General features: G+C 41.4%; 2 protein-coding genes across 4 annotated transcripts in view; one reads left to right on the top strand and one right to left on the bottom strand.

Moving 5' to 3' along the window:
* Positions 1 to 7872, bottom strand: part of LOC120727863 (MAGUK p55 subfamily member 7-like) — a 33333-nt gene extending 25461 nt beyond the window's left edge. Inside the window, exons 1-5 of the mRNA XM_040022437.1 lie at positions 7431 to 7872; positions 6462 to 6491; positions 6085 to 6203; positions 5167 to 5244; positions 3776 to 3856 (exon numbers count right to left, since the gene is read on the bottom strand). Coding sequence (XP_039878371.1) covers positions 3776 to 3856; positions 5167 to 5244; positions 6085 to 6203; positions 6462 to 6491; positions 7431 to 7449 — 327 coding nt within the window. The 5' untranslated portion in view covers positions 7450 to 7872. The remainder of the gene's footprint in view (positions 1 to 3775; positions 3857 to 5166; positions 5245 to 6084; positions 6204 to 6461; positions 6492 to 7430) is intronic.
* Positions 7873 to 8649: 777 nt separating this feature from the next.
* LOC120727864 (WW domain-containing adapter protein with coiled-coil-like) lies at positions 8650 to 17823 on the top strand. Of its 3 annotated transcripts, none has more exons than XM_040022439.1 (13): positions 8650 to 8988; positions 9409 to 9442; positions 9764 to 9953; positions 10358 to 10449; positions 12574 to 12683; positions 12887 to 12984; positions 13084 to 13356; positions 14144 to 14260; positions 14636 to 14784; positions 14933 to 15024; positions 15446 to 15623; positions 16155 to 16282; positions 16368 to 17823. In XM_040022439.1, exons 1-13 carry the CDS (start codon positions 8948 to 8950, stop codon positions 16435 to 16437), a joined length of 1572 nt encoding a protein of 523 aa, XP_039878373.1. In that variant the 5' UTR covers positions 8650 to 8947; the 3' UTR covers positions 16438 to 17823. The 3 variants fall into 3 exon arrangements, with proteins under 3 accessions (XP_039878373.1, XP_039878372.1, XP_039878375.1); XM_040022438.1 differs by having other exon boundaries at positions 15443 to 15623; XM_040022441.1 differs by lacking the exon at positions 14144 to 14260 and having other exon boundaries at positions 15443 to 15623.
* Positions 17824 to 23252: the final 5429 nt, after the last annotated feature.

Raw genomic sequence — 23252 nt, 5'->3', positions numbered from 1 at the left:
TTTGAGGAGTGTGGACCTCTATATGAGTGCACACTAATAAACATAACTCGGGAGTAGATTAGCTTCAGTGCTAGTGTGGTTAATAGATGTCAGCACCTCTCAGCTGCAGAATGATGAGGTGTAATCAGTTTAAATGAACTTTACGGTCAGATTAATTTGCCACTTTGAGTGACTCATATAAGAGTGGATTGTAGGAAACATATACTGTAAGTCGTTTAATGTATATGTGTGCTTGTAGCATGAGCGGAGATTGAGCTGTCAGCTACAATTTTAATGTCAACTATCTTGGAAAAAATTACTGAGAAGTACACAATTACTTTTCATTGTTGCCATTGAATCTTTGGTGCTGGAGAGCTGAGACAGAAGTGAACAAAGCAACAAATTTTTTCGGCTGCTTTTTCATTTCATCTCATATCTCATATTTCATCATCATATCTGAAAATCCTTGTGGAAGAAACATGCACCCTTTCGCAGTTCAAGTAATGTTTGTATTTAGCAAAAAGAGTCAGTTCCTTGAATACTTAGATAAGACTGAAGCCTCTTTTCTATCGCTCTTGAAAATAGCAAGAAGCTGTGAATTGCTAGCATAAGATAAAAACTGTAAACGGGGAAAAATAAGAAACTATTCTAATGAATATTTGTTCTATTTTTTGTGTCGGTTTTTTCTAATAAAACAAGTTAGCTGCATCTCCAATTAGGTCACTCTTTGTCTTCTTGCTAAGCTAAGCTAACTGGCTGTTAAAAGACAGGCATGAGGGCAGTATTGATTTTCTGATCTATCTCTCAGCAGCAAAGTGTAAAGTTATCAGCAGCTAAAGATTTCCATGTTTCATATTGGGTGTGCTGGGTAAACATGAAATCTTGTCTCTTGTTACGACATTTGCAACAATTGCAGCTTTAGAGCTTTAGAGCAAGACAAACCAGGAAGTATTAAAACAGGTCCAGTGGCTGGGCTCCTGATGGCTCACTGCAAATCACAGACGTCCATACCACATGAAATTCTTTACAACGCATCCTAAAAATGGAGCTTTACTTATATAGCACTTTTATACTCAAAGCACTGCATATTAGAAGCCACATCCACCACTATACACACTTTTCACGCTGTTTGCTAAGTGCCTGGCTAGGAGATGAGGGGACTAACATTAGTATAACCAGGAAAGGAAAAAGCCAAATAGAGTGAGTTGTGGCTCAGGGGGTTGGGAAGCGTATCTGTAACCGGAAGGTCGCCGGTTCGATCCCCGGGCTCTCTGTCCTGGTCGTTGTGCCCTTGGGTAAGACACTTTACCCTACCGCCTACTGGTGTTGGCCAGAGGGGCCGATGGCGCGATATGGCAGCCTCGCTTCTGTCAGTCTGCCCCAGGGCAGCTGTGGCTACAACCGTAGCTTGCCTCCACCAGTGTGTGAATGTGAGAGTGAATGAATAGTGGCATTGTAAAGCGCTCTGGGTGCCTTGAAAAGCGCTATATAAATCCAATCCATTATTATTGTGAGAAAATAATATTTCATTAAGGACTCGACTCACAAAGTCTGCTGCAGTGCTATTTCAGCCAAACAAAAGGACCACAAGCTAAAATATCCTGAAAAGTAAAGGAGATGTTTAACCAAGTCAAAGGGAAAACACTTCTGCTACAGGCAAACACTTGCTACTTACTGGTTGCTTAAAGACTCATCTTATCTCATCTCATCCTCAGGCAAACCATTCAAAGCTGTCCCACTCACTGACAGAGCAGCTCTTCACCAGCTTATATACTGGCTGACTGCTGAATGTGCACTGGCATAGTGTTACAGGCCTTTAACCAATTCTGAAAAAGTCAGAATGCCATGTAAAACGTAAATAAATGTAAATAAAACAGATTGCAATGATTTTTTTTACAATATAGCGTAGAAAACATAAGAAATGTTTAAACTATCAAAATGACAACACCAGAAGCACGTGGGATCATATATTGATTTCTGTCTGTTTTCCTTTTATTTGATTTATGTTTGTGTACACTTATAAATGGTAAATGGCCTGTATTTGTATAGCGCTTTACTAGTCCCTAAGGACCCCAAAGCGCTTTACACAACCTGTCACCCACCCATTCATCCACCCATTCACACACAGGTGATGGCAAGCTACATTGTAGCCACAGCCACCCTGGGGCGCACTGACAGAGGCGAGGCTGCCGGACACTGGCGCCACCGGGCCCTCTGACCACCACCAGTAGGCAACGGGTGAAGTGTCTTACCCAAGGACACAACGACCGAGACTGTCCAAGCCGGGGCTCAAACCGGCAACCTTCTGATTACAAGGCGAACTCTCAACTCTTGAGCCACAATCGCCCCCAAGAGTTGGGAGTTACCTTATACTACTACTACCTTCAAGGTAATTTAAAAGTCTACTGATAAATTTCGCTAAAGCGTTTCTATTAAAATAATCATTGCTGAGTAGTCTCCTCCTCTGTGATTTAGAAGAACAGGAAGTGGTGAGTGGGAGGGACAAGAGAGAACGATAACGCGGCGGATTTTTTAAGCTCTTTAATTTTTCTACTGCTAGTTTTACAAGGTGTACACGGTAAAATTGTGCTGGTTAACTTTAAGTTCTTGTACACCTTGTTAAAAGAAGGTCCGAGATGGATGTCATATGTACTAGTGAAATGATTTTGTTTGTTTTTTTGATTGTGACAGGGGCGCACCAAGAGGGGTCAGGGGGGCCACTGGCCACCGCTCAACTTTAATAGCTGGAAATTAACTAGGCATATAATTCTTTTCCCCCTCTTTTTTTGCCATATTTTTCAAGTAACCTATATTTGCCAACAGCATAACAAAACTGGAAATTCTGTTTTTAGTGTGCCACCCCAATATTTTAAGTGGCCCCCATATGAAATAATTCTGGAGGTGCTCCTGGATTGTGAGAGAAATATAAATGGAATTGTGGACATCAGTACGAAGCGTGGATGCTGTTGACCAGAGTAGATACAATGACATTTTATATACAGGCATTGCATGGGCTCAGAATGCTTCAGAAATCATTGCCTGTAAACACAGTTCACTATGCCATCCATAAATGCAGGTTAAAGCTCTATCGGGTACTTTTGAAAAGGACCGAAGAAAAGAGGAAAACCTTTCTGTGGTCAGACGGTTCAAAATTCTTCTGGACTACAGAGGAGAGGGACCATCTGGCTTGTTATCAGCTCTCAGTTCAAAAGCCTGCATCTCTGGTATGGAATTGGAAGCTTGCACCATGAATGCTGAAAGGTTTTAGAACAACATATACTCTCATCCAAGACAATGCTAGAATATTATCACTATCAGACAGGAATGGGACAACATTCCCCTCCCAAAAACCCAGCAGCTTGTCTCCTCAGTTCCCAGGTATTTACAGACTGTAGTTAAAAGAAGATGGGCTGTTTCACAGTGGTAAACTTGTCCCTGGGAAACCTTTTTGAGACACATTGCTTCCATCAAAATCAAATTGAGCTAATATTTTTCTTAAAATGGTGCATTATCTCTGCTGTGTTTTCTGTGTTCTGCTGTAAATAAAAAATATGGGATCAACATGTTGATGACACGCTTTACCTCTGTATATATATTATATATATTTTTAGCAAAGGTAATATATATATATATATATATATATATATATATATATATATATATATATATATATATATATATATATATATATTCCCTTTGCTAAAAATGCTATATAACTGGCCCAGGAGAGGGGAAGCTTTAGCTTGACACATGTGAAGTTACAGTAACATGTCACTGTGGAAGGAAATAATTTTACCTGAAAGTGGGGTTTGGAAATGAGGGCAAGCAGCTCTTTGACTTCCTCTCTCCAACCCTGGTATATGAGCTCCTCTGCCAACTGGAACAGGGAAGAAGGGAGAGGTCGGATGTTTATAATTAGAGGTACTCTTTTTATGTTAAGGCTTTTGTGACGTTTTCAGGTAGGGAAACAAGCAAAAACGCATAAAAGGTTCATGAAATTTATATCTGCCGGACACAACGTCAGTGCTGTCGTTATTTCAGACACTTTCCTAAAACCCTGTTTGCCTCACGGGGAGTTTTCTCATCCTGGTGTGAGCCATTTGTCTGTTTCCTGTTTTAGCTTTGCGTCTCGAGTCACTGTCGGAAAAAAAAGAGAACACTTCTGAATGTTCAAGGCTACACGACAGCTGTGGTGACAGCTAAAACAGAGCAGCCTTGACCGTCGGCAGCAAGTGGAGAGGCGGCGAGTGACTGTGTGCAGTCGCCCGTCTTGTCAGGCATATTACTGTAATGACTTCTACTGCTTCAAGATGTCGAGGCACACTCCAGAGACACAATGCATGAAGGTCATTAGTTTCCACTGTGAGCAAACAGAAGCCTCTCTGAGGGGAAACAGAACCTCGGTTTGGCCCTTGCAGTAGGTCCTGATGATTTAAGCCAGGCAGAGAGTGGCTGTCGTACTGAATCTGAAGCAAGGGGACTGAAGGGAGGGAGCTGAAGTGGGGGAGTGTAGCAGAGAGACAGAATGGAAACATGGCAGATATTACAGTATATGGATATGAAAAAAGAAGAAATGGAAGGAAAAGAGAACAAGAAAAGGGGTGGAGAGGTAAAGATAATGGAAGGGAGGGAATGTTTAGGGGTGGAGAGAAGAATATATGGAAGGGAAAAGAGTTTAAAAAAATTCAATTTGGACATTGTCCAGGACAAAGGTGGTGAAATCAGAAATAAAGGTGGGGGTTAATCGAAATATACAAATTAGTCATGGGGATGGATGAAAATGAAAGAAAGACGGGATGGTAACAGGAGTGAGGATGACGCACATCTGTCTGTCACGTCAGCCTAAATCTGAAATTAACTGTTTTCCTGAAACATTAGATGGAATGATTTCCGCGGCTCCCGCTTGGTGCTCAGTCTTCAATGATCTAACTCTTGGCTCATGAGTTAAAAAAAAAAAAAAAACCTCCTTTAAAACAGCCTTTTCAAACGATGATATCTAAGGTGACAGCGCTTGAGACAACATTTCATAATTCAGCACACATAAGAAGAAATCCTCTTTGTGACAGGAAAGTGAGAGAAGACCATTTGTGAGATAACCTCCCCCCCCAGAACTGTTCCCTCTTCTGTCAGGCTGTCATCCTCGGCAGTGTGTCTATCTGCAAAAGATGTTTGGAGACGGTCACTTACACTTGAGGCCAGATTCGCCGCGTGCTCCTGGACGGGGACGGGGCTTCGCTTCTCAAAACGCTTCAGTTGCTCGTGAATCTGGCAAGTAAGGAGAGGATCATGCAAGAGCTTTTCTCTGCAGTAAAGGGGAACTTACTAGTTCTAGGAAATTACTAGTTACTTATCAATAACTACTAATACTACTGCTGTGAAAACAACTGGCTACTAATATAGATTTAAAGAAATTAAAAAAAAATCCCAAAGTACTGTAAATATAAACCTTTAGTACAGCACACAGCTGTAGTGAATCTGTGATATGGTTTTATTGTTTTTGAGACTGGTGGAAAATATAGTACACTGTTGCACTTGCTGTAAAAAAATACAGGACACCGTTCTTTTTACAGTTAAATCCTGTAAATGCTGACGCCTTTAAGGGAAAAAATGATTAAGAGCAACTGCTGAGCTAAGGCCACCATGAGACTCCTGTTGCCCTGAATCACTTCCAGAACAGCCCCCGACCAGATTTTATTTATGTAACAACATTTCATGGAAAGTTTACATGTAATTAAATTAGTTAAACTCAGCATCGAATTTGTGTGTGTGTGTGCGTGCGTGTGTGTGTGTGTGCGTGCATAATTCTTGTCATCTGCAGACTGGAAAATAAGTATTTAATCCTTTTACTTAAGTATAAGTTATAATCATAAGTATCTTAATTGTGCATAATATGCACCTGAAGTACATATTGTGGCACTTTCCAGTGTACATAATATTAACAGCACTCTAATCCAGTGGCATTACTTGTACATAATAAAACATAAACACATAATACTGCTAACAATAGGATCTGAATACCAAATTCACTTTAAATAAAGTGAATTCTGTGACTTGGATGGACAGATTGAGTGATCACAGCTCATTACAGCACAAACGTGCCTTCACCTTGAAGAGCAAGTGAAGCTTCTTCTCCATCAGCATGCTGTGGAGAAACCTGTAGTCCTCCTCTCTGTCGGTATGTGGCTCAGTTCCAGACATCATTGACGATAGCAGCATGCACATGCCTACCGGGTAAGTGGCAGGACATGCATAAGCACACGTACAAACGAACAAACCTGCACCTGCTCTTATCTTCTAGGTTGTGTTTTTGAGGGTCAGAAGGTGAGGTCAGAAGCCAGATGAGGGAGGTCAGAGGTTAAACGAAAGGTGTGATTAAAAGCCTCCTATATGGAAGATTCAGTGTCACTGTGCTCATCACACAGGATATAAGGAAAAGGATATAATGAAACCATACTCTTGTTCATATTCTATATTCTACATACCTCTATGCTCAGTTTGGTTTAGCATCCCTCCTAAGAATAGAAGAAAAAAAGGACAAAGAAACCATCTTAGCAGACTTAAACTCTCTCTTTTTTTCTTGTGTAAAGAGGGAATGTACCACATGTGAAAAGGAAAAAGGAAAGAGCGTATTTGTCTTTAGATGGCCCCGAACAACATACTGAGATATTAGTGCCCCCTATTGCTGATTTTTATTGTAACAGTTCTTATCAAGTATCAACAAAGCCATGTCCATTATTTATATATATTATTTATATATATTTCAGTTTGGCGTGTTTAAATAATCAATATTTCTTGCAATAATTTCAGGAAAAGATCAAAACAAAGCTCAGTTATTACATTTCAGTTTAGATCTCAAAATAAATATATAAAAATGCATGTTGCTTTCTTTGCTTGTACAACAGTTTTACCCATGATCTATCCACCAGCGTGGGTAGAGGATAATGTCTGCAGGACCTTTGCACGGGTTCAGTTTTAGATTTATATCTAAAAATCTGTTCTTGGGCTGGAGATGTATGTGAAAACCAAAAACAATAAGGCCTGCACTCTCACAACAGACTAATTTATGTATGAGTTACTCTGTTGTTACTCGTGCATGCAAGTATCAGGTACAAAGAGTTTGAAGCTACACAATACTGTAAAACTGATTTAAACACGTGAAATAATATAATAATGAATATTTTGAATGTTCATACGCATTAACAACAAATAGTAAAAATCATGAGAAATTTTTTAATGCTCTGTCACTAAAATCAGTTCAAAAATGAAACACCTTGAATAGAATATCTCAACATTGATTATCTAGGATTTAGTTTTAATTCTTTTAATATTCCAAGGCCATGTTACAAAGATTATAAAGGATGTTTCTGTCTTATTTTGTTTTTTTAAATTCCAATAGTGTTCACGTAGAAAAAAAGTTGCTGCTAAGCAAAACAACAGAAGGATGCACTCACCAGAGACTGTCCATCCCATAAGGGCCAGGTCATGCAAGCCATATCATTTAAAATATGTAAAGAGTACAGGCTGTGTTTGAACATCCACTTGTATTGAAAGGTTATGCACTGTTCCACTGACTGCAATGTAAGAAAGACCGTCTCTTATTCCATCAATATGTGTTCGGTTTGACACAAATAAAGCCAGCAGGCAATCGATACGCCAATCACATCATGGAGGTTACGCAGCATGGAGTTTAATGTTGACCTATTTCAGTTCAGCTACCCACATATGACTGCAGACACTCAGTCATGCACAATATTAGTACTAGATAACGTCTTACATGATGAAACATATGGATGTTCTGATTTTGAAAATGGTGATGTTGGGGTCTCTGTTACTATAATGGAATACACTGTATAGCTACAGCTGCATTAGATATTGCTGGTCACAAAGTTCAGACTGTCCATCAGGAACCCTGTACAGTGCTTGTCTCAGTAGACTCCAGACATCTGAGTAGTTGACTATAAATGCCCTGGACTCATTGCATTTATAGTCAACTACCCTATTCTACATAAACCACGTATCAATTAGGCCAAAACCCAGGGGTGGTAAGAAAATGAACATATTAGCCTGCTGTGGCCTGTTCACGCTGGGCAAAGTGTTCGTGCGGGAGCTATATGACAACACCACAAAAGCGACAAAGCGTGCAGGCTGAAGCAGAGTCCCACTTGACAACTTAAAACTACCGAGACGTGAGGTGAACTTTGAGCAGCCAACAGCAGCACTGACAGACTGCGTCACGTTATCCAGACACAGCTGAGCTCATACGGGATATGATGAGACTTCCTTCAAAATAATAGCCCATCAACGCGGAAATGCCACGGTGAGGTGTGAAAATCAAACACTTTTTGTTAGAGAACCACGTGCGGTTATTTTTGTTATTCTGTGCCATTTTGCCAGCATCGCATAAAAAGTATAATTACTTATTTAAAAATGATAACCCAGTTACTTGTGGTTTTGACTTAAGCATATATTTTATAATTTTAAAACGGAAGAGTGGAAGTTCTTTTGCGATATTCTGTTTCACATAATACATGTCTTGCTTTTCGTTATTATTATTAATAATAATAATAATAATAATAATAATAATAATAATCTTCTAAACGCATAACTAAAATTTTATTTTAATTTGAAAAGACAAACAGGAACTTCATCCTCCTAGCCAAACATTACTGCCTTCACCGTTTCCTCCTCCATCTGCTGCCTTCCGCTGAACTACATCGGCCGAGTTTAGCGTATACCGTAACTGCATGGCAGATGGTGCACTGAGGGTGTTTCTTTTTTGTTTTTCTTTTTCAGTAAAGACCAGCCGCTATGCAGTGCTGGTATTCGGTGCGTGACTTTTAGCTCTCTGTTTGGCAGGACAGACTGAGTGCAGACATCAGGAAGCTGAAGAAAAGAGCTGTGAGAGCAGCCAGGCAGTCAGGAGGCCACGGTTCCCCCTCACACACATACACACATCACCACGGTCTTGATGGTGATGTATGCAAGGAAACCAACAAGAGTCAGCGATGGGTAAATCAGACTCAGACCGTAGCGTTTGAAACATGTTTTTCTTACGCCGTTGATTTAATTTGTGCGTTTAAGGTTTACTTGTAGCCGTTAGCTAGCATGGTTAGCCTGCAATTAGTTAGCCGTTGATTCCGGATATGTACCTTAGCTGGTCGACTACCGTTACACTTAATAGTATTCACATCGTAAATCCTGCCTATTCTAGGTATTTGTAAGATATACTTTAAACATTACCGATTCAATGTGAACTACAGTATGAGCTAACACATGATGATAAGATGGCAAGTCAGGCTAACTTGGCTAACGCTAGCTACTTAGCTAACTGTATATGCTCCAGAAAGTCAGTTTTCAAAGTGACAAATAGAAAATAAAAAAAACGTCATTGAGATCTTGCTCTAACCTTTGTTCTGTGTGTCTCCACAGGTGCAACGACAGAAGGGATCCCCAATCGTATCAGGTATGTCATGTTCAGGTTGTTAGCTGTCACCTGTCATGACGATCCATAAACGTAGGTCAGCACAGTGTGCAGGTGATCAGCAACTGTCTGGATACATTTCAGTTTGATCACAATGGTAATTCATATGTGGACTGTCTTACTTCAGCCCTTGTGTTTCAGTTACTCTATCAAAACAAGAATTTACTAGAAATGTCAATAGAATGACAATAAAAATAAAAATGCTCTCATTCAACTTAAAGGGTCTCCTGATTGAGAGGTAAGAACACCACTGTGTGAGATTGAGCATATCTCAACAATTCTGCTGTGCACTGTCCTTTTTAGACCCATAAATCTCAGCCAAAGAGCCAGGCCACAAGCCTTCACCGCTACGACAAGGTGCGCGATGGGTCGTCAGATCCTGTGCCCCCTTACAAGATGCAGCGACGCTCAGACGAAAGTCCTGTCAGCAGACACGGGGAAGGCACGGGACATGGCAAGGCGAAACCCTCTCACAGCGTCAGAGGGAAAAACGGTGAGTCTGGTGGCATTGCACATGCATGCCATTGCAAGATTAATCTCAGGCGGTTGTTATGAAGGGGAAACGGTAACCACAGATGGGCTCAGATAGGCATAAAGGTGAACCCTGTCTTTGTTTCTATGCTGGTCCCTGACATAATATGTGAACTTCTTCTGTCATGTGTTATTGTCATGAAGACTCTGGTCACCCCTGCCAGTTGTCATGTTGTGGGGAAAAAAAGCTTCCCATAATACTGCCATCAGATTAAGACGTAAATGTAAACTGCAAGTATAAGCCTAAAATAACAAAAGGCAAGCTGATTTCTTTTCCCTGTTGTGCAGTTGTGACTCTCCCTGAGGATTTAGTTCTTAGCAGAGCCTCGTTTGCTTTCTCTCCTTTGACAAGTGGCTTTGTTGCAGGGACCAGTGGCTCTCCTCAGGAGAACTCCCACAACAACAGTTCTCACCATGGCACCGACTTGCACGCGGCTCAGAGCAAGCCCGCAGACAGGGTAAGGATCTACCCAGTGTTATCTGATTATAAAACCTTCAGCGATTCCTTTAGAGTGCAGCCACGCCACTATGGAACATTTTATGCCGGGCGTGATGGATAGCCATCTTCCTCTCTCATGCAGACATTTATCAAACCTAACTCAACAATGCTTGACTGTAACTTCATAATTATGTAAGAGGCTCCTTGTGTAGTAGATGGTCTGATTAGAATGTGGACTTCCTTGTTTAAACGATTTGCCATTTGTCAGTGTGAATGAGAGACACATTGTTATTTCTCCCTGGTTGGACTGCACAGTGGGACCAAATACACAATATTCAACATTGTGTGGTTTGACACTAATTTGAACCGCTCCTGCAAGCACCCACTGCTCCGTGCATTTGTAAGCTTTCCTACAGACTCTTGTCAGAGCACACATGGCTCACTTTAAGTGTTTAATATTCAAATTACATTAGTCTATCTTAATTCTGTTATATCAATAACTGTGGGAACTGCAGTACTCAAAATCAAATTATATAATTTTTTTTAAAATGAATTGTTACTAAGATACTGTTGATTTTACTAGTAGTATGTGGTATCTAATTACTCTTTCCACAGAGAAGGCATGAGATCATACGTTTTAAGGGCTCAAGCCTCACCTACAAAAGCACAGTTTTAAAGTTAGGATCTACAGATGTGGATGAGAAATGTTAGATCCTAACAGAGTCGTCAGTATATGCATCATCATTAATATTAAACATACCAGCTCGCATCCACACTCAAAAGCCCCGGTCCATTATCGAGGCTCGGAAATGAAAGATGTTTACCTCCCAAAGCAAAATGGATTTATGTTTACCAAATGTGCTGACTCAGGTAAGCTCTTTCCAGTATGTACAATGAAGTAGGACTGCTACCTCCAAGCACTGGAATAAACAATTTAAATGAATTCTTCCACTTGTTGATCTTTGCTTTTGAAGCTTCGTAACCCATTTACACAAAGTGATCGATTGCCTTGCCTTACATCAGTTTAAAGAGCACTTTCATATCCTCTCAAGTTGTTTGAAACTTGAATGCGTGCTCCTCAGGAAAAAAAAATGTGAGTGCTGGAAAACCGACACTGTTGCTTGAAGAAACTTTGACTTGAGCACTTTGAGACTGGAAAAGTGCTTAGTGGAGCAAAAGCAGGTGTGATGGCTCACGGCTTCAAGAGGAATGTCACTGCTGGGAAGTGGGTTGTGTAATAACACTGAAAAGAGAACTACAGACCAGCAACTACCAGAATGCTTTGCAACCTTTTCCTGTTCATCAGACAGACTGGACTGGTTTGAGGAGGGAGCGTATGGAAAATAAGGAAGTACTTTTATACAGAGCGGAAGAATTTATCTGGGGGAGATTTGCATAAATCACATAGCATGGAGGGATTAAAAAAAACAGTCAGAAACAGATACTGTGCTTTCAGTTTTACAGTTCTAGGTTTTTTTAGTATCAGTGAAATAGCCTTTTGAAGATTATGGCTCATGAAAACAAGGGAACATCCTAAACCTGTATGAACAGTGGGTACTTAAAATGAATGCATGCTTCTGCAATGGATCGACAAAAAGCCTACGTGCCAGTGCCAATATTTATACCTGTGCAGGTTGCACAGGTATAAAGGGCAGTGTGTAGGGCTTCAGAAAGGTTTGTAGTTGGGATGTACCTAGATCTAACAGCGAAGTGTATGTCTGCCAGTGCTTGATCAGCAGGTTGTATGCTTTACCAAGAGAATAAAGTGGGGGGGATTAGATGCAATCAAAAAGTACACAATAAGCTGGCCAAAAACGAACTGTCAGGATTTTCTTTTTCCAACTAAGGTTAAATTTACCTGCTCTTCGGATCATCGTGGCGGGAGGACCATGTAGCTAACTTGGCGTGACTTCTTTGTCAGATTGACTAAACATCAGATATTTTGACTTTGAAGTGAAGGGTCACAACAATAATAATAAAAAAAAATCTATGAAAAATGATCATGCATACAATAATTGCATTACTTTGGCAATGTTATTGGGAAAGTTTTTGTATAAACTGAGCAAAACGAACTTGGGGTGAAGTTTTGTATTTTTTTTTTTTTTTTTTAAACTGTTTGACTCTCCATTTTCCTTGTGACTAGGACCCAGCAGATGACTGGACAGAGCACATTAGCTCCTCTGGGAAGAAGTACTACTACAACTGTAGAACTGAGGTCTCCCAGTGGGAAAAGCCCAAGGACCTGCTGGAGAGGCAAGGCTCACTTTATTCAAGTCTGTTGGCTTTTTAACCTGAGACAGTGACTGAGGTTGTTGTTCTCATGCAGAGTCACACATGACGGCTTTAGCACCACAATGCTATCAGAATATCATTAGCTTAAGGCACAGACTCATACCGCAGCCCACGTCCTTAACATCATCGCTGTTGCTTTACAAAACCTGTTTGCTTTGCTTCAGGGAACAACGGCAGAAAGACTCAGTCAAGATGGCAGCAAACAGTTTTCCCAGGGACATGGACTACAGACAAGAGGCCTTGCAGGACAAAGCCACAACAAGTACGACTTACCAATAAAATCTTGTTCATGTGTATATAGTTATGCTTCAGAATATAGCGTGAATTCATTCTGTGTTCATCACTCTGCTCGTCTCCACAGAAATCGCATCAGTGGATCAGTCCACAGCAGCCAATTGCGGCCATTCCTCCTCTTCCTCTCAGAGCCTGACCCCTGCTGCCGCCGCTATAGGCTCCACCCCTTCCAGCATGTCGTCCTCTTCTTCGTCCTCTAGTGTTCAGGCGCCTCCGTCTGCCCAGTTGCCCTCACCGGCGCTGCTCCAGGACCCGGCACTCCTGCATCAGCTCCTCCCGGCGCTGCAAGCAACTTTGCAGATGAACAACGGCAGCATGGACGTGGCCAAGCTGAACGAGGGTGAGGATGAGGGCGCGGTTTACACTGCTTATCGGTCTAGTGTATTATTCAGCACAGAGGCGCACAGTTGGTTCTCAGAGTTATATTATGGGTTGTTTGCAACTTCATAGTTGTTTAGCTTAGAAAAAAAAAAAAGGGGGGGCGTCCTGTTTGGAAAGCTTGCTTTTACACACGGGTATTCCTGCGTACACAACAAAATATGTCATCTTTCAAAACAACAACATCTTGTTTGTTTTTGCTTTTTGTAACCCCCACCCCCCAAGAAGCACATGTGTTCCGGCATAAAAAGGAACATGCCGTGCTCCTGCCTTGAGGTATGACTTCCAAAAAGAGTCAGGATGAGTGCGCGGGCTAAGTTTATGAGAACCAGCAGAATTTGAAGATGCGTGGCAAAACAAGCTAGCAGTTCGGCTACATTTAGGCTTCGTTCATGTTAGCTTCCTTCTGTCTGTTGATATGAGCTTAGTTGGTGCACTGTGGTTATAAAGAAGCTTGTCGGACAGGTAAGAGCTGGATTTTTACCCTCTAAGATTTTGCGTCAGACAGCAAAGAGGCCACAGTGTTATCGACCCTTTTGGTGATAGAAAAAAAAAATTAGAATCTGTGTTTGATTGTCTTTTTTGTTTTTTACAAGTGTTTCCCTCGCACTGTTGCACTAACTCGATTCTTATTTCAACTGAGTTTTCTGACTTCTAATGTTTATGCACTCACCTGTCGTGTGTTCTTGCTCACTCACGTGTGTGTGTGTGTGTGTGTGTGTGTACACGTCCCTCTTTCCTCCCTCCAGTATTGGCAGCTGCTGTCACCCAAGCTTCCTTGCAGTCTGTGCTTCATAAGCTCCTCACTGCTGGACCTGCTTTCAACGTCACTGCTCTGCTCTCAGCTGCTCAGCACTCCAACCAAGGTACGGCCTCTTTGCTGTTTTTCACCATCTGCTGTCACATACTGATTTTCATCTTCTTTGGAAGGTTTCTGCTCTCTGTGTCCTTGTTTTACTGTGTGTATACCTTTAGGGTTTTTTTTTTTTAGATTGACTACAGCTATGTGGGGGGAAAAGAAGCACAAGACATGGTCCCATGTTCTGGGATAAAGGATGTTTTATATGCTGTTGTATTCCCTCTTCAAGCCTTTTTACCTTTTTAACTGTTTGCTGTTAGTCCTAAAAAAACCTGGTCTAATATCAGTGCTCATTTTCCTCCTTCACACTCTGTACAATGATACGTGCAACCTGACAAATCCCCTATTCTTCCACGGCAATCTTATGTTTTCCTGTTTTCAGCCCAGCACTCGAGTCAGTCGCCGGTCTCCCTGACGTCCGACACATCATCGCCGCGGCCGTACGTCTCACCACGGAACGGCACACCACAGAGCAACCAGAAGTCTCATTTGGGTGTGCATCCTGGCAGCGTCTCATCCTCGCAAACCAGGGTGAGCCTTTGAAGCTAAAGTAACAGAGCAGAGACGCTGCGTTTATGACTGCACTCCTCTAGACCATCTTCTCTGTGTGGGTTTTCGTATCCGTGTCTTGTTTTTATTCATGTTTCTCCTCACCGTCATCTGTTTTTTCCCTCTTCAGGGCAGCATGTCTTCTGGGAAGCCAGGCTCAGCTTCCTTGTCCCAGACAGCAGAAAAGCGTCCAGAAGACCCCAGGACTCTGCAGCAGAGAAGGTAATCACTTCATCACAGCATAGATTGGTGGAGGCAAAGCAGAGGAATAGTAGCGGGGGGGGAGGGATTCAAGAGCTACAAGGACAACTGGCCTGAATTGCAAAAACATGCTTTACAAAATACAGCAACATGTGTTCCAGATAGTGTTTATGGGAATGGTTTATTTTTGAGAAAGGGTTTGCAGCAAGGTCTGTGTGTTATTTGAGAGTAGTCATTTTGGGGACACTCAGCTCCCAATGATGCAGTTCCCCGAACAACCGGAAATGTTGGTGAGGCTTATTATTCATCCATATTTCCCCATTCATAGGTTAGACGGTGAGATTATAGACTGCTCTGTGTAACAGTAATCAGCTAGAACATCAGAACAACTGCAGCAGGATTTTATTAACACGGTCTCCACCTGCGTGTCTTCCTCCAGCAGCCAGGACATGTTGTGCACAGGATCAAACGCATCTGGTGCCTTGTTGCCTCACGCTCCGTCCAGCAGTGCGAGCCACTCAGACACCCCTGGCTCCTTCACTCCCAGCCTGTCAGCTCATTTCGATGAAAACCTCATCAGACATATCCAAGGGTGGCCTTCAGAGAACACAGAGAAACAGGTATAGTCCTCCAGAAGACAGGTTCACATTTTATAAGGAACAATGTAGAGCTTGGAATTCCATTTTTCGATAGTGAAATTGGCTCTTGAGTGACTTTCAGTAGACTTTGTCGTGAGTGGGCCTGTATAATATATGGATATATCCTCAGTTTTATTACTGCTCATTGTGTTGATGTTTGTATGGACAAACTGAGACTGCAGAAAAAATGATGATGGAGTAAAGAGCTTGTGCTGTGAAATGTTTTCACTGTCACTTCTGGTTGTGCTACTCTGTCATCTTTTCTGCTCCCCGTGTTGGAGTTTTATTTTATGCTGAACTCTCTCTCTCTCTCTTACACACACACACACACACACACACACACACACACACACACACACACACACACACACACACACACACACACACACACTCTGTGTGTGTTCAAAGATGCTGTTCTCCATCGCATCTATGATAACTCTTTGTTACACGAAAGCTGGCGTTTTTCATTTTTTTGTTTTTTGTTGACAAAATGCACTTCTCCCTTTCCACCAGGCGGCTCGGTTGCGTGAAGACATCCACAACATGGGCAGCTTGTACATGTCTGAAATCTGCACAGAGATGAAAAATCTTCGCTCTCTGGTCAGAGTGTGTGAAATCCAGGCCACACTGAGGGAGCAGAGGTGAGGCAAATGGCTACATTTGCATAGACTCAGCTGTTAACACACATGCATTTTGATTTACATTTTCTTTTTTTCGCAACTGCAGAATCTTGTTCCTGAGGCAACAGAGCAAAGAGCTGGACAAGCTGAAGAACCAGAACTCCTACATGGTGTGAGGACCTGACCCGAGAGGAACAGGCTTGGATGGTCCGATTGAGACAATTAGAGAGGGAGGAATAGACACGGACAGCGAGCTGCTACAGTTTATTCCTCCTGCAAGAAGCGACTGTTAGAAGTCAGTAACTGACAGTGAAGCTCCGTCATCCTGAACATGTCTTTTCTTTTTAATATATATTTTTTTTTTTTTTCTTTTCTCCATTGTCCACTACATAAATTGCTCAAACCGACCGTTCGCATGTCGGAACAGCTAAAAAAAAAGTGGACAACGGGACCTTTTTTGGACAGCACCTTTTGGACCACGAACCTTGGATTGTGTGTGTTGTATTGGGTTAACTTGTTTTCTGGTGTGTTTTGATGTGTAGTGGTCAGGAAGAGAGTCAAAATGAACTAAGACAAACCCTCTTGTGATTGGTGTGACACTTCTGTGGGTGGGGGGGAGAGCGATCGGGTCCCCTTCCCAAACTTCTGAAATGAACTTTGTCATGCACTGCGATGTGTGGCTTCAGTGGCAGTGATGTTACTCTTATTTTTCTTTTTCTTTTTTCTTCACCAATCAGTGGGTTTGCCAACCCATTTTGTCTTAAAGCTGGTTTGTTTTACATGTCACGAGATTCACTGAGATCTTTGGCCAGACCGAAATGACAGATGTTTTTTGTCCCAAATGATGGGATTGTTCCATTGATGCAGAGTCACTTGGAAGACATGGCTAGTTGTGTAAAAAGCACTTTGAAAGCTGTTTTGATGAAGCTTATGTTATTGGACCTAGGTTGGCCACAAGTACATCTGAGGTTGTTTTCCATTGGTAGCCCTGCTGGCAGTTTTCTTCCTTCTTTTCTTTTTAAATTGTAAAATTGTCAATATTTTGTTTCTGTTCCAAGTCAAATTGGGGACATGTTCATTCCTTACAAGCAGCTTAGCAGGAGGTTGCATAAAAGAATAGAAAAGTGACTGAATTTACAGTCCCTTAAAGCTAAATTATTATTGTGCTGGAGTTATTACATCCTTGTAGTTGTAACGGAAAAGCTTGACGAAGGAATTTTTTTTTTTTTTTTTCTGTAAGAAACTCATGTTTTGGTTTTGTTTGTTGCTGCAGCCTTTTTATCGACTGACTCTAGACAGGTGTGGTTACTTTTTGCGAATGGTTCATTCGCAATGAGAGGGCATACTTTTATATGGCCATCAGATTAAAACTGCAGTCTTACACTCCAACAGTTTAAAAAAAAAAAAAAGTTCCTTTGTTTCCTGGTTGTTTTTTTTTTCTGTGACACGGAATAGTTCCCACAAGATCGGATGTGCACAATTTTTGGGGTTTCGGGGTGGGGTCAGATTTTTTGGGGGGGCTTTGTATTCCATTAAATATGTGAATAAAATATTATGCCACACCCTTTGCTTGACTTTCACTGACATCTCAAGCATGCCAACAGAATATCTTCAGTATCACTTTGTAAGCAGTTAACAGACGATTGCCTGTTTGAGTACAGCTGCTGACCACCAGATGGTGACAGTGAGCAATGTTACTTTTAAACCTAATCCTGCCCATGTGATCGTTTCTTGCTGGAATCCGTCATGTTAAAAGAGAAGAGGACTTGGAAATTTTGAAATACCTGGCCTGTGTTACGTTTCTGTTCCCATACCGGGGCCATATATCCATAGTACCCAGCCCTTAGATAACCTGCCACACTTTGCTTTCCCTTGCCAGGGGTGTTTCCACACTTAACAAATGGCAATTAAACTATGTTAACATTTGTATATTATAATTTAAAAAAAATATATATATATATATAACCTCAAAAATATTCATAAACCCTCTATTTACATTAAAGGCATGAAACTCTACAAATCCCAAATGACACCTAAAAACCCAGAACAGTGTCGCCCCACCAAACTTGCTGCTTGGTCTCTCCCAGAACCCTTAACTAGTAACCTTTAAGAGCTTCCTTTGTCTGAAGCTGGATTTTTGCTTCAAGAATTGCAACATTTCTTCATTTTCTTCCATCGTGATCTTTGCTTGTGTTGTGTTCCCCATGCACACAGCTACCACATGCTCAGAAAACCAAAACCTAAAGAGTGTTTTCATGCTTTCACCAAGTATCTCATGCACTCTATATAGAGTATTGGGCCATCCAGTCTTCATCTTTGAATTTCAGTCCCACTTCCAGAGGTGTCCAACTAGCCATGCAGTCTGCCTTTACAAACATTGGTAAGAAATGGGTCTTTTCAAAGAGCTCCGGTAATGTAATAGGATCCTTTAATTACAACAAATCAACTGGTGAGATGTCTTCCCTCTTAGATAATCTATGATCAGCTGTAAGTGGTGTCATTGCAAAGTGGAAGAGTTTAGGAACTATAGAAACTCAGCCACAAAGAGACAGACCATGTAAAACTTCAGAGTGAGGTCACATGCTACACTCTGCTGACTCGATAACTGCAAAGCTGCAAAGCCCCTCCAGCATTAACATCAGCACACAAAAGCCGTGTGCTGGGGTTTCAAAGAATGGGTTTCCCTTATGGAGCAGCTCCTGTAGGTGTAATGTGTAGGTGACCCAGTACTTTTGTCCATATAGTATAGTTCATATAATTCCCCGAAGGAAAAAAAAAATCAGATTTATTTTCATTTAGAGACTGAAGCATTCACAGCAGCTATACGAGTGCAGATAAATCCAAATTATTCCTTTAATTATGTCTTCATCCTAATCTGATCATGCTGATCAGCTTTACTGTTCAGATGTAGGAACACATTCTTATAGTTTCGCAGTGGTCAGCACTGGCCCCTTTGAGGTTTCCTATCTTTTTTATACACTCCTGGTCTGCTCATTGTGCATTCAGAATTTCCACTCGATTTCATTTATTACCATTTAGTCAGTACAAAGCTCGGCCGGCACCCGAGCCTTTTTCTAGCTGATACACCAGCAGCTAAATGTGCAGAGATCACCAAATTTATCTGCTGCATGGGTTCCATTTGTTCTCATATACTACATGCTGCTGTCAGCGCACAGAGTGCATTGCTCTCGTTACCAGTGATGCAACATCTTTTTTTTCTGTTACACTTAATCACAAGCTTATTAAACATGATTAAATATTGTTGTTTCAGTACATGGTCTATGGCTCAGAGTGGCTCGAGACGGAAATAAAGTTTTTTAAAATTTTAAATCTTACAGAGTCTGTCCATCCATCTCATTCAACTCTTCCAGAAGAACAAGACTGCAGTGTGTCTTGGTTGAAATAAATCCTGACCTGTGTGCTGTTTCATTGAGTTAGTAGTGAAGCCTGTGGCATCTAAACCACTGACATCAAGTTACCATCATGGCTATTATAATGATCTGTTCCTGCCCTCTTTTTCCCCTCATCATTGTTTGGTTCTTGCGTTTCTTTGTCAGTTATATGAACTCACCTCTCATACATTATTTAAGGATCACACTCCTGATTTTCATCTCCTCCTGGGACAGATTCTATGTTATAACTCACCCTTCCTTTCTCATCTTTGTTCAGTATCTTAATTTGTCTTAAGTTGGAAGCTTAATGACTAATCTGGGTTTTGTTTGCTGCGCTGAGTAAACAGTGTGTGGACATGACCCCCCAACATGAACACATCTCATTTAAAGTACAATTTAACCCGCGGTGATACCTTAATGGCTGCATTTTTTATGGATCCTGTCCAAATGCCCATGATGGCAAACCTTTACCTCTGAACCTCCTGGTATGATACTGGTATTAGTTCTAATGTCATGCATCTTCCTTCTACTTTTCTAGTTTTTCCAGGAAAAACAGACAGACATGGTAAGCCAACATCAACACCTGTTGATTGCAAACATCTTAATAAATTTACTGTGAGAACCTGTTCAAATGTCCTGCAGGAAAAAACAGTTGTTGACCCACATGGCCAACTGCCATACTTCACTAGAATATACAAAACAACTCCAGTTTAGTAATTTATCAAAAAACATGTGTTTGCACCATACAACATGAAATCGATCAGGGATCTGAATGACAATAATTAATGGGATCATAAATTCATTAATGATCCGTAGGTGTAGACGTATGTGTACAAAGGCTAATTTTTAGCATCACTCCTATAAGTCTACAACACCTTCTGTTACCTAATGCAAAACTATGATAGTTAAAACTGGCTACGTTTGGATATGAGCAAAGCTCAGAACTGGTGATCAAAGAAGAAAAGACGTTTGGCTCGTTGGGTTCTGAAGCATCGGCCTTGGTGGGTTCTCTGAAAATGCTGTCGAAAAAACAACTTCCTTTTGTATCTTAAAGAATTTTTGTCTCATTTCAGAACCCAGAGAAATAAAACCATAGTGGAAGTGGCTTAAACATGCATTTTACCTGTAGGCCACCAGATGGCGATAGCTGTTGGTGCAAAACGACTTCCGGTCCTAGAAAAGTCTATGGGAGAACGGCTTTCTGTCTTGACCTCTGTAAACACTTTTCTAGTGAGTTAATGGACTCAGTCACTCATTCTGGCTCATATTGAATAAAAAAAACTGAGTCACTTGGTGATTATATGTTTCAAAAAGCTGCTCATTGGCTAACGACTTGTCAATCATTAGTCATTAACAAAAACAAGTGCTTTTAAAAAAAATCCAAGATACAGTTAGGTGAATACTCATCTCGAGGCTTCAAAGCGACGCTTCAGGATGCTGGAATAACTCACTGGATTGAGGCAACCATAGATCGTAAGGTTGTCGCAAAGGCCTGGGTTTGAATCGGGTGTCCCACAACTTTGGATGTCATCACAGCAGCCACAGCAATATTTTACGTGGTCTATGTTATGTTGTTGTTTGGATGAATTATTATAAATAATCTCAGAAATTATTTTTTGATTAAGAAGATGGCCTTTAAAGCAAACATGCACTTTTCTAAATGACCTACAACATTTGTCAGGGTTTCTCTAGCTCGGCCTCTATAAAGGAACCTCTATGCTTTGATCTTCTTCTGCTGGCTCTTCAATTAACTGAGGATCCTCCTCTGCTTTCAAAGTCACTTCCATTGTTTCATCTTCCTGGGTTATACTTGTCTTTGTAGCAGCAACAACATCATATTTTTCAGTTTAATTACAGTACAATGGCCTGATCACGAGATTGTTGCTTTTTTTCTTTTCCATTTTATTGTATTTTGTGTGTGTATAACATGCTACTGAGGCAGGAAAGCGCAGTCTCTTTTTATTTTTCACCTTTGTTAGAACTTGTTGACTTATACTGTAACACGGATGAACTGTTTTTACACTGTCAGCAGCAATTTAAAGTTTTGCCAGCGGTACTCTTGACAAGATATTGTCCTTTTTGCCCATGAGGCAGCTTAGAAACATTGCGCTTTATATCACTTCTATAACCCAGGTAGGCTTGATGGCTCTCACCGCACACAACCAGTATGTCCCCACACTATGTCATTGATAGATCGAGTCACTGCTGCCTTCGATCCTTTAGTATTCACTTCATACAGTGCAGGTTAAAGATCATCTTCATACTCTCACCTTCTCTGTGGTAAGTTTGTTCTCTCCGGGGTATTTTTGTAGCATCTTCTCCTCACGCGCTTCACTTCAATCAGCGGCCCATCAGTCAGGGTGATTTTTTAAGACTCTCTGCAGTCCCTGTGTCCTAGCCCCCTTTCACCAGCACCGTCCTTAGGGGACACGGGTAATTGTCCTGATTACCTGTCATGCTATATTTATTGCTGTCACACATTTATTGATGGGTCCCCCTGATCCAAGTGAGCCAGATGCAGGCTCTGTCATTAGCCCTGTTTCTCTGTTTATAGCACCTTCCCTCCAATCTTCAGTTAACCCTGTTCTCTCACACCCCCAGCATTACACCCAACCCCCCTCTTCTTATCTCACCCCCTAACATTATTCCTCATTTCGCTCATTTTTTTCCCTTTTTTTTGCAGTCACCCACACCCTCTCTCCATCTGTCCTTGTCATCCTCCCCACACTTCCACTGGCCATTTACCCCCCCACACACACACCATCATTGACTCCTTAGTGCTCCTCTCCCATCGTCACAGCCAGAGGGCTTTCACTAAAGTCGCCGATCTCGCCTCACACCGAACCTAGCATCGGGGGGTGGGGGATGTCGGCTTTGGTCGACTTTGTAAAACTTTTGATAAATGAGAGAGCTAGCCAGGGCCTTGTAAAGTCGACGTTATTTAGAATGTCATTGAGGCATGTGAGTTGAGACTGGGACATGCAACATTAGGGAGGCGGCTAAATGTGCCTTGAGCATCTTGGTGAACACTGCATGTTTGACTGTCATTTCTACATTATAATGGAAACCGTCGTGGATTGATGGGCGCGAGGTGGGGGCTGGAAGTCCTTTTGTCAAACAGTGCTATTGTGAGCAATAAATTAAATCTTGTGATTTAATATTATAGGCCCTCTGGGAGCATGCAATCCACATTAGCTATGATATATAACTGAGGCAACTGCAACAAATCTCATGATTTGTTTTCTGGAGTAGCATCAGCCCTCGTGGTCTTGTTTGTACATAGTGAAGGATAGTGCCACTGATAAAGCCCAGAAGACATTTTTTACTTAGTCAGCTTAATGTGATCAATAGTTTACTTAAAGTGCAGATAACAGACATTTCTCAAGATTTTTGAGGGTGATGATGAATAACTGAAATGGTTGGGGCTCGATTGGAATACTGAGGATTTGGTAGTCTTTGTGGTTATTACCTAATGTGGCAATCAAGTCTGTGATTCTACACCCACACAGTCATAGCTGGTTTATTTCATTACTTCTTCAGGTAGCAAGAAATCAAATAGCACTCTGCAGATGTCTGGCATTTACTCAACTGATAGATCA

Source organism: Simochromis diagramma, unplaced genomic scaffold (genome assembly GCF_900408965.1).
Source record: "Simochromis diagramma unplaced genomic scaffold, fSimDia1.1 OVJJ01000205.1, whole genome shotgun sequence".
NCBI classification, from domain to species: domain Eukaryota; kingdom Metazoa; phylum Chordata; class Actinopteri; order Cichliformes; family Cichlidae; genus Simochromis; species Simochromis diagramma.
Note: the sequence above shows the minus strand (reverse complement) of the source record. Positions and strands in the feature narration are given on the sequence as shown.